The sequence below is a fragment of the Bos grunniens genome, chromosome 5, assembly GCF_055505025.1.
Source record: "Bos grunniens cultivar Pamir isolate PY7600 chromosome 5, Bosgru_T2T1.0, whole genome shotgun sequence".
In the NCBI taxonomy this organism is placed as follows: domain Eukaryota; kingdom Metazoa; phylum Chordata; class Mammalia; order Artiodactyla; family Bovidae; genus Bos; species Bos grunniens.
This window is the reverse complement of record NC_141169.1, coordinates 52,090,910-52,102,284: the sequence shown is the minus strand read 5'-3', so window position 1 is coordinate 52,102,284 and position 11,375 is coordinate 52,090,910. Positions and strand designations below refer to the sequence as shown.

General features: G+C 37.9%; 1 protein-coding gene across 2 annotated transcripts in view; it reads left to right on the top strand.

The window, feature by feature from the left end:
* The first annotated feature begins 415 nt into the window (after positions 1-415).
* USP15 (ubiquitin specific peptidase 15) overlaps positions 416-11,375 on the top strand; it is a 134,866-nt gene continuing 123,906 nt past the window's right edge. For both annotated transcript variants that reach the window (XM_086400243.1, XM_086400242.1), the window contains exon 1: positions 416-515. In XM_086400243.1, coding sequence (XP_086256369.1) covers positions 427-515 — 89 coding nt within the window. In that variant the 5' untranslated portion in view covers positions 416-426. The remainder of the gene's footprint in view (positions 516-11,375) is intronic.

The following is an 11,375-nucleotide window of genomic DNA, read 5'->3' as shown; positions in this document are numbered from 1 at the left end:
TCAGCCGTCCCCACGCCCCCTCGCCCCGCCCCGCCCTCAAGCGTGAGTGAATGCGCAAATAAGGGTTTTCAGGCGTCTGTGGGAAAGACGGAGGGGAAGGCAGAAGGCAGGATGGACAGGGCGGTGGCACCGCTCAAGTGAGACACGATCCAGGCCCCACAGTCGAGAGTTAAAACCAGGCGTTCCCGGGTCGTGGGAGGCCGAGGCGAGCTGCTGGACGGGCAGGGGCCGATGCGAGGCAGCCGACCACGGCGGCGCACTCACTCCGCCCGGGGCCAACGCCGGTCCGGAGGCGCACCCCCCCACCCTTTCGTCTCTTTTGGTTTCGACCTGCCGACTGGGAGGGGCCGCGGGACGCCATTCCCACAATGCTCTGGGGCGTGCCGCCGCCGTCGCTGCCGCCTCCGCTACCGCTAGTGGAAGAAGATGGCGGAAGGCGGAGCGGCAGATCTGGACATCCAGCGTTCTGACATCGCGACGCTGCTCAAAACCTCGCTCCGGAAAGGGGACACCTGGTGAGGGAAAGAGGTTGAAGCGGCTGCGGTTGCCCGAGGGTGGTGGGGAACTCGGTGGGAACTGCTGGCTGGTGTCTCGCTGGTGACAGGTGCGGGCAGGTCCGGCGGCGGCGGCCTCAGGAAGCAGGATTTTGGCCGCTTCCGCAAGGTTGGGGCAAAGATTGGACCCGAAATGAGGGCCACAGTTCATGGCTCGTCGAGGCATGCTGAAAGGCTTGCGGGGAGCGGCGGCGGCGGCTCGTGCGGTTCTCCTCGTCCTTCTTCCTCTGGTTGTGCCGCTCCCACTTCAGGCCTTCCCGAACGATAGGTTACTCTCGTTCGGTATGAGTCTCTTAATGTTTGACAGGTCCTGGTCTCGCGGCTGATCGCGATCTCACCCGCTTCACTTCTTTAGTCATTTCCTTTCCCTACATTGTCGGCATCCAAGTTCCCCTATTCTGATTCTCGTATTCTTCCGGGAGGCCGGCTGCAGGATGTTTGCGGTTCGTACTACACAGGTGGCATGTGTCAGGGCGCCACTTAAGAGAAAGGAACCTAGTTCCTAGTTCCTTGTCAAAAGGAGGGAGAGGAGTACTGAACCTTAGGCTTTTGAGTGGTACCACGTGGTCTTGTGCTTTAGTGGAGGCTTGATAGACGCCGGCAGCGTTTCTCTTAGAAGTGCAGCCCTTCCCTCTTACTGGAAGGATAACGTAGGCCTGCAAGAAGTAGATAAGTCCACTTGAAGCTTCAGTCACTTGCTAACATTCAAACTTATAAAATACCAAAGGATATACTTAAAATATCGAAGGAAGTATTTGTAGATTTTAATATTTGTGGGCCATATCAAGTGGTATTCAAAATAACTTAAGTATGTGAATATGTAACCGAAAGTGCTCTGTTTCATTAGGAAGGATCATGTGCCTCTTTATTATAATAAAAGTTATTTTCACTTTTCTATCGTCGTGTATAATATGCAGCATGTTTTTTCATTTCCTCATTATGGCTTAGTGGAAGGAGGGTAAGATTTAGACTCAAGTTAGGTTAGCCTTTCCACCACTTAGCTTGCAGTGTGACTTTGAGGAGAGTTAATTTAAATTGCATCTCAATGATTTCATCTACGAAATGGACAGAATGATTTCATTTAGGGGTTTATCCTGATTCAGTGAAATAGTCTACAAGATTTTCTGCCTTGAGATAACATTAAATTTTAGTTACCTTCTTATTACTACCATTTCTGTTAAAATGCTGTGGTATTAGAATCATTGTCAAGTAAGCTAGAATCATTGTCAAGTAAGCTAGAATCACTGTCAAGTAAGCTAGTAGATGGCAGACTTGGGACTTGAATTTAAATACTTTGGTCTAAGTCTTGGTACTTTTTCTTATTTTGTTAGGCTACACTGTAAGTTTTATATGATTAAAAATCCCTGAGAGTGTAAACATATACTTGTTGGATTGCAGCAAAAAAATATGGTTTAATAATCATTTTTGCTCATAACGGAGTGTTCCTATGATGTTTATTATTGTGGGGAAATTGGATATTTCCTAGGACATTTTTGTTTACCTTTTCCTGTGAATTGTTAAAGATGAAATCAATCTTTGCTTTTTCCTGTTAAAGAACATTTTAACATTCTTAATTTACCTTTCCTAATACCACCTTATACTAAGGTAAATGTGGATTTTCATGAAATACAAATCTACAATTTAATATATTTGTTGATGTTCAGTCATTAAGTTGTGTCTGACTCTTTGTGACCCCATGGACTGTAGTGCTGCAGGCTTCCCTGTCCTTTACTGTCTCCTTGAATTTGCTCTAACTCATGTTCATTGAGTTGGTGATGCTATTTAATTTAATATATAGATATTACTTATATGTATATTACTCCTTGTTAATGTTGTTGTGGTTTTGATATACTGAGTAATAATTGGTGGTGTTAACCATAAAGGATGATCAAAGCAGTATGGATATTGTGAGCATTAAAGTTTAGCATTTTTATTTTTGACAAAGTTACTGTAAATCATTTTAAAGATTTGTTGATATTTATAAGAGTAAATACAGGAAGTTCATAAATTTGAGTCATTTTAGTGCTTCCATCTTAAAACTGAGGCTCAGACATTTAATTAACAGCAGAATGTGCAAATTTTTATCCTCACAATTGATTTCCCCTCTCATTTACAGGAAAAAAATGCAGGAAAAGATGGTACTGGGATGCTCCAGAAACTAATTTGGTTTATATGTGAGCCAGTTTACTTGGAATTAGCAAGTGAAACCTATCAAAAAAGGAATTAGCAAAAGTTTGATTCAGAATTTTAAGGAGAATAATTTGTTAAGTATGAATTTGATAATGTGTTCGTGAGTACAGAATTGGTAAAGATATTTAATGGTTTAGTTGTAGCTTGGGTTCATGTTTTTGGTACTCATTAAAACTTGTTACGGAGAAGGCAATGGCACCCCACTCCAGTACTCTTGCCTGGAAAATCCCATGGACGGAGGAGCCTGGAAGGCTGCAGTCCATGGGGTCGCTGAGGGTTGGACACGACTAAAGCGACTTAGCAGCAGCAAAACTTGTTAAACAGTTATTTCTCTTTTTAAAGTCTTTAAAAAGCCTTGGATTAGTCATTTATGGGTGTTTGGGCAAATTCTGCTTGTTTTTTAGTAGCTGAAATGGGCCATATGCAAATGGAACATTGTCTTGGCATATGTATATTACCATCTTGAAAAGACTGATTGGACTGTTAAGAAAAAATGATAGATTTACCATGAGTTTATTCTTGAAATTTTAATACTAACGTTTCATGTTATAGTCAAATACATTCAAATAAGTAAAGATCATTAATTAGGTTGTGAGCACTTTGCAGATAAGGACTGCCTCCTACTACTCTGGTAATTAATGCTAACACCTGGCCAAGGATACAGATTTGCTTCTATGTGGATACTAGAATTTCTGTTTATTTGTATAGTGGATGAGTTTTATCTGGAAACTAACTTTCTAGAGATGAAAATAAGCTACACGTGTCTGAGATGAGTAACAAACCTTATGATATGTTTGGTATTAAATTTTGTAGTGAGAAAAATGTCAAAATTGATGTAAAAGAGATACACTTCTTAAAAAGGTTGGGTATAAAAGTAACAGCTGTCTGTGTTAGAAGGCGTGATCTTTTATGCTGTTTCCTCATCTGTGTTTAGCTTCATGGAGAGATTCAGAAAACTATGAACAACACTATTAGAATTTAGAAAGTGTAGAAAAAGAGTAAAGGAACTAGAACTGTTTGGCCTAGGATGAATGAAAGACAACTTAATTTTTAGGTACATGGTAGTCTCTTCTAATAAGATAAAAGGAAAATTTGTTTAAAGTACATTGCATTAAGTATTATCAGGGATGGAAGAACCTATTGAAGGGAATGATAGTTAAATAAGTAAGTATAGAAATATACAAATACATGTTGTGGGTTATGTACTCCCTTAGGTGATTTCTTTTAAAATAGATTTATTGTAAGTAAATAGATAGATGATTATAAGTCACCAAAATCACTGCTGTATTCCCTCATTATATTAAATGTTATGTATCTACCAATCATTTCCACTAATTTTTATGTTCAAGTATGTTCAAAGCTTACTTTACAGATTAAATCTTGCATGTCATTTTTGTATAAACTCTAATAAAATTAGTAGATTTAAGGTAACTTTGAAGAGTAACTTTCATTTATAGTCATTTAAAAATGTACTCATATAGCCATGTGTGATGTTTTTGTCTCAAACTGCAGAGGAATTGGACCAATCAAGTTTTTTTGATAGAGGAGGCATTAATTTCCATTTTAGAGCTTTCCTTTCCTACTGTTTTACTTAGAAATCTTTATTTTATGTAGTCCTTTATGTTTTTGCAACTTTGATTCACACTAACAAAATAATCTTAAATCAGGCCATCAGTTAATAATGGAAATGGAAACTATTAATCAATATGAACTCCAAATTGTTTAGTGTGTGCTTGCCAAGAAGTTTTTATATTACTCTTACTGTTAGCTTTAGTTGTATCAAAGTGTTTACCTCTAAAATAGGATATATGTTATATCATTTGCATCAAATGAAACCAGAAAGCAAAACTTTTTTAGTGCTGGTCAATTGATGAACATAACAGAAGTAGGGACGTTAAAGCATATTTTTCACATTTTAATTGCTTAAAACTGAGAAAAGTAGCTTTTCCTTATTTAATCCTTTTCATAATTTTTAAAATCACTTGTAAGTTGTTAGTGAAGCCAAGATTTAATGTACCCCATTTGGCCAAGCATATCCAGAGCTTTAGCATCTACTTAGTGACATTCAGATTTTATTTTTTCCTAAATCATACCACCTTTTTTCATTAGCACATACAAAGTATTAAATAGATGTTTTAGAAAATAATTTCATAACTGTTACTAATCTTGCTTGGATGTAAGTATGATGAGAAAAGAATTGTCAGGCTATGACCTATGATATTACATTAAAAAGGCACTGTGCTAGGTGTTGCTGAATCACTTAGTCCCTCATTACTACTATTCTAGGGTACCAGAATGTGAATGTGTGCCAGTGCGCACTGGCCAGAATAGGAGTTTCCCCAGATAGGCTTGAAGAAGTGTTCACACAGTGATACATCTGAGATTTGGACCCAAGTAGTTTGGGGCTTTTAAATCAGGCCTTAAAGTTATTGTGCTACACTGCCTTTTAAATGGAGAAGGCGATGGCACCCCACTGCAGTACTCTTGCCCGGAAAATCCCATGGATGGAGGGGCCTGGTAGGCTGCAGTCCATGGAGTCGCAAAGAGTTGGACACGACTGAGCGACTTCACTTTCACTTTTCACTTTCCTGCATTGGAGAAGCAAATGGCAACCCACTCCAGTGTTCTTGCTTGGAAAATCCCAGGGATGGGGAGCCTGGTGGGCTGCTGTCTATGGGGTCGCACAGAGTCGGACACAACTGAAGCGACTTAGTAGCAGCAGCAGCAGCAGCCTTTTAAAGATGCATTTTAAAGTGTTCCACTTGTTTTTTTAAATGGACATTCTTTTCTCTTTAAATGGAATCTAATTTATATTTAGGAAGAGAATTCTACCATTTTATCCCACACTTGTTTCTTGTGACTGTTTAGTTTTGATATGATGGAAAATCTTATACTGCTTTTGGGAAAAAAAAAATATGTTTAAGGATTAGTAGGTTATTAACTGAATATGTAGAACAAATATTTCAGTCCAAAAGTACATTTAAACAAAAGCAATTGGGCTCATGTATTGTTTAGATTTGGGATTTTGTTTATTAGTAATCATAAGCGATTGTTAGAAGCCATATGGCCCCCTTTACGTATAGTTTTACAGAAACAGCATATCGAGCAGATAGTAAGAGCTTGTAGTAAGAGTAGGATATTTTGTTTTAGTACTTTACCCATATTTTAAAAGTATAAATCACAAATAAATGTCTTTTTTTTTTCCCATTAAGAATCCATAGAAATAGCCCAGAAAATGCAGATGTGAAAGTTTGATATTTTACGTTCCATGATTACCAACGTATAGTTTTACAGAAACAGCATATCGAGCAGATAGTAAGAGCTTGTAGTAAGAGTAGGATATTTTGTTTTAGTACTTTACCCATATTTTAAAAGTATAAATCACAAATAAATGTCTTTTTTTTTCCCATTAAGAATCCATAGAAATAGCCCAGAAAATGCAAATGTGAAAGTTTGATATTTTACGTTCCATGATTACCAACTTCTTGTGAATTTTCAAAGTCAAAGCACACTTAAGACAGTGAAAGGTACATAACCATATTGATACCTCTTTAACATCTGAAAACTGACAGTCCATGTAGTATCACTGCTGATAAAATGAGTTTTCCCGTATTATTAGTCATTAGATATATTTGTTTTATTACGTGATGTTCGGTCACTCAGTCGTGTCCAACTCTTTGTGACCCCATGGACTGCAGCACGCCAGGTTTTTGTGTCCTTCACCGTCTCCGGGATTTTGTTCAAACTCATGTCCATTAAGTTGGACAAGAGTTTAGAGTGATTTTTCTTTTCCTCACTGTGAGAATTAACTTCACTGAAAAACTATGATTATTGATAAAAGTGAATTGAAACCATCAGCTATATTGGCAGGGAGATAAAGGGAAAGTTGAGAATTACTGGTGAAGGTGTTTGTGCACATCTGGTTGGATTCTCAAAATAAGTGTATATTCGGTTCTTGTAGATGAGAAATCTGAGTTGAGAGAAATCAGTTGGTTTGCATGTGGTTCACAGGTAATAATACCACCACTAGTGAGCATGTATTGAATGCTTACTCTCTTCTAGCCACTATCCTAAATGCTTTATACTTGTGCAGCTATTAAAGCAAGAGTTTTATTTACCTCATTTTATAGATGTTTGAGGGTTTAAGAGCTGGTTTTTAAAATATTACTTACATACCTGGTTTATAATGATTAAAATACTAAATCCTATTAGTATCTTTTTAGTATTAAAATGTTTTGTGGTGTCACTACTCAAGTGTAATTCAAACAGTATTTCATAAACCATTGAACTGTTTCTTCTTAGTCTCCATATAGAATTTGTCTGCAGTTGCTGGGTTTTTTTCCTCCCTGAGTAATGTCAGTTTGGTTTGTGCCTCTTATTTTCATTTCCTTAGTTACCACTGTAATTCACACTCTGTATCTTATATTTATTCCTTTGAAGTTGTTTTTTCAGATTCTTTCTCCATCTATTCTTTAGAAAGGGAAATGTAGTTCCGTTTAGCGTCACCATCCGTTGTACACAGAAGCCACTACCAAAGAAACGTAGAGTGAGACTGATTGGTAGTAAGTGACCTCAGTTTTGAATGCAGATTAAAGTGATGTATCTGAGGGAACGATCAAGAACAGCTCCTCAAAAAGAAAAAGCTCAGATTCTAATATAAGGCAGAAAACCTCTGTAGGGTTAACCTATATTTGGTTCTGCCTAGAATACTGCTCGTGCAGTAAGATTCCACTCGGTTTTCTTATAGTTCTCCAAAAAGAAAAGGAGGGTAGTGACTACTTTTTCTTCTTTACGAGGAGGAATACTAAGAATCCTGTCCCTTCCACTCTCCCTTTAGCTTTGAGAAGGTCCAGGTATTAGTGTGATAATTCCTCGTAATTCAGGAAAATGATTTAGCAGACGTGGCCTTAGAAAAGACTTTTTAGTGAAAGGCACCAAAGGCTCTCTCACAAGCAAGTCCAAAGTGTCACTGAGACCAGGCTAATCTAAGTTTTAGAGAGCCAGTTTTTGCTTTTAAAACTGAAATACAGTTGATTTACAATGTTGTGTTTCAGGTGTACAGCAAGGTGATTCAGATATAGATACATATTTTTTAGATTTTTCCATTAGAGGCTATTACAGGATATTGAATATGGGTCCTTATGCTATACAGTAGGTCCTTGTGGGTTATGTATTTTATATATAGTAGTGTGTATATTTTAATCCCAAACTCCTAATTAATCCCCCCATCTCCACTTTCCCCTTTGGTAACCAAAAGTTTATTTTCTGTGTCTATGAGTCTCTGTTTTGTAAATAAGTTCATTTGTATCATTTTTTTAAGATTCCATATAAAAGTAATATATGATATTTGTCTTTCTCTGTCTGACTTATTTCACTTAGCCAGTGAAATCAAAACTGGGGAGCATTAGAGAAAAAATTCTTTGCTTGAGTGAAAACAGCATCACGTTCCTGTAGTAAAAAAAAGATTAAGGGTGATAATTACATTTATCATGTTGTACATTACCTCCCTAGTACTTATCTTCTAACTGTAAGTTTGTATCTTTTGACTGCCTTCTTACAAGTCCTCCTCCCCCATGCCCTTGCCTCTGGTAACCACAAATCTGATCTAATTTTTTATGAGTTTGGTTGGTTGGTTCTCCTATAACACTGTTACTTCCTGTTACAGAACATAGTGATTTGCTATTTCTATACATTTCAAAAGGATCACCAGGATAAGTCTAGTTACTATGCGTCACCATACGAAGGTATTACATGGTAACTGATTCTGTTTCCCACATTGTACATTTCCTGCTTGGGACTCATTTATTTTGCAACTGCAAGTTTGTGCCTCTTAATCTCACTTACCTACTTCTCTCCTCTGCCTACCTTGCTTTTCTCTAGCAACCACCTGTTTGTTTTCTGTATCTATGACTATTTCTGCTTTCTTATGTTTGTCTTTTAGATTCCATATATGTGTGAAATCATACATATTTATCTGTCTGACTTATTTCACTTAGCATAATATTCTCCATGGCCATTCATGTTGTTGCACCTGGCAAGATTTCATTCTTCTTTATGGCTGAGTAATACTCCATTGTGGGACTTCCCTGGTGACTCAGTGATGAAGGAGAAGGAAATGACAACCCACTGCAGGAAACCCCATGGACAGAGGAGTCTGACCAACTGTAGTCCATGGGGTTGCAAAAGAGTTGGGCATGACTTAGTGATTAAACAACAAAAACAATATTCCTTTGTAATATAATTAACGGTGCTGAATATTATATGTGAAAGTTGTTAGAGTAAATCCTAAGAATTCTCATCATTGTTGTTCAGTCACTCGGTTGTGTCTGACTCTTTGCCCACCCCATGGACTGTGGCACATTAGGCTTCCCTGTCCTTCACTGTCTCTTGGAGTTTGCTCAAACTCATGTCCATTGAATCTGTGATGCCATCCAACCATCTGATCCTCTCTTGTCTGCTTCTCCTCCCACCTTCAGTCTTTCTTAGCATCAGGGTCTTTTCTGAGTCGGCTCTTCTCAGGTGGCCAAAGTATTGGAGCATCACTCCTTCCAGTCTATAGTCAGGATTGATTTCCTTTAGGATTGACTGGTGTGATCTCCTTGCTGTCCAAGGGACTCTCAAGAGTCTTCTCCAGCACCACAGTTCGAAAGCATCAATTCTTCACCACTCAGCTTTCTTTATGGTCCAACTCTCACATCAGTTCATGACTACTGGAAAAACCATAGCTTTAACTAGACAGACCTTTGTCGACAGAGTGATGTCTGCTTTTTAATACACTGTCTACATTTGTCACAGCTTTTCTTCCAAGAAACAGACATGTTTTAATTTCACGGCTGCAGTCACCATACACAGTGACTTTGGAGTGCAAGAAAATAAAGTCTGTCACTGTTTCCATTTTATCCCCATCTATTTGCCATGAAGTGATGGGACCAGATGCCATGATCTTCGTTTTTCAAATGTTGAATTTAAGCCAGATTTTTCAGTCTCCTCTTTCACCTTCATCAAGAGGCTCGTTAGTTCCTCTTAGCTTTCTTGCCATTAGGGTGGTGTCATCTGCATATCTGAGGTTATTGATATTTCTCCCAGCATTCTTGATTCCAGCTTGTGCTTCATCCAGCTGGCATTTCACATGATGTACTCTGCATTTAAGTTAAATAAGCAGTACACAGCCTTGACATACTCTTTTCCCAATTTGAACCAGTTTGCTGTTCTATGTACAGTTCTTTTTTTTTTTTTTTAAGTTTATTTTATTTTTAAACTTTACATAATTGTATTAGTTTTGCCAAATATCAAAATGAATCCGCCACAGGTATACATGTGTTCCCCATCCTGAACCCTCCTCCCTCCTCCCTCCCCATACCATGTCCAGTTCTAACTGTTGCTTCTTGACCTGCACACAGGTTACTCAGGAGGAAGGTAAGGTGGTCTGATATTCCCATCTCTTGAAGAATTTTCCATAGTTTGTTGTGATCCACACAGTCAAAGACTTTAGTGTAGTCAGTGAAGCAGAAGTAGATGTTTTTCTGGAATTCTGTTGCTTTTTCTGTGACCCAGTGGATGTTGGCAATTTGCTCTCTGGTTCTTTTGCCTTTTTTAAATCCAGCTTGTACATCTGGATGTTCTCATGCTATTGAAAGATTTTGAGCATTACTTTGCTAGCATATGAAATGAGTGCAGTTGTGTTGTAGTTTGAACATTCTTTGGCATTGCCCTTCTTTGGGATTGGAATAAAATCTGAACCTCTTCCAGTCCTGTGGCCACTGTTCTCCTCATAAGGAAATTTTTTTTCTATTTAATTTTGTATCTATATGAGCTAATGGGTGTTCAGTAAATTTATTGTGGTAATCATTTCATGATGTATGTAAGTCAAATCATTATGCTGTACACCTTAAACTTTTATAGTGCTGTATGTCAATTGTATCAATAAAACTAGAAGAAAGAAAAAAGAATGATAAGGGTTAAATGATCTAACCATAAGATCTCTTTAACCATAAGAGATCTGATAATTTGGCTTGCTTTATATTATTTAGCAATATGTCATAGCAACTTGATGAAGTTTAACAGTTTAATCAAGAGATTTATCTGTGATATAGATGGAAAATTTATTTTCTTAAATTTGAATGAATTTCAAGCTTTTCAAATCTCAGAAAAGGTATAGCGAAGTATTTATATGTACCATGCAGTTGTGGCTATGATTACAAATACTACCATTCATGTATGAGTCTGTATGAAATAAGTGATAGTGTTCTCTTTTACAGTTTCAGAAACTGGAGTACAGAGCTAAGTGCACATGGTGATGTGGTCAGTCAGTGGTGCAGCAGAGGTTCTGATCTAGGCAGTCACCTCTGAAACCCACATTTTAAAATGCACTGCCACTGCCTGCCTTTGAGTGAGAGCCATACCCGTTTTGTGGGAAACAGTTCTTTGAGGGATGAATACTTGAAAGTATTAGAATTAAGAAGTGGCAGTTTTGTCATATTAGTAAAATACCATGTTCATCTATTATCTATGAGGAAACTACAGAATTTTCTAGGTCTTTCTGGTTTAGTATTGTAGTCTTGGCAGTCTCATTTCTAACTAATATAGCTCTTTGATACAAGTATTGTTTCCTGCAGATTCTTTACTTATTTC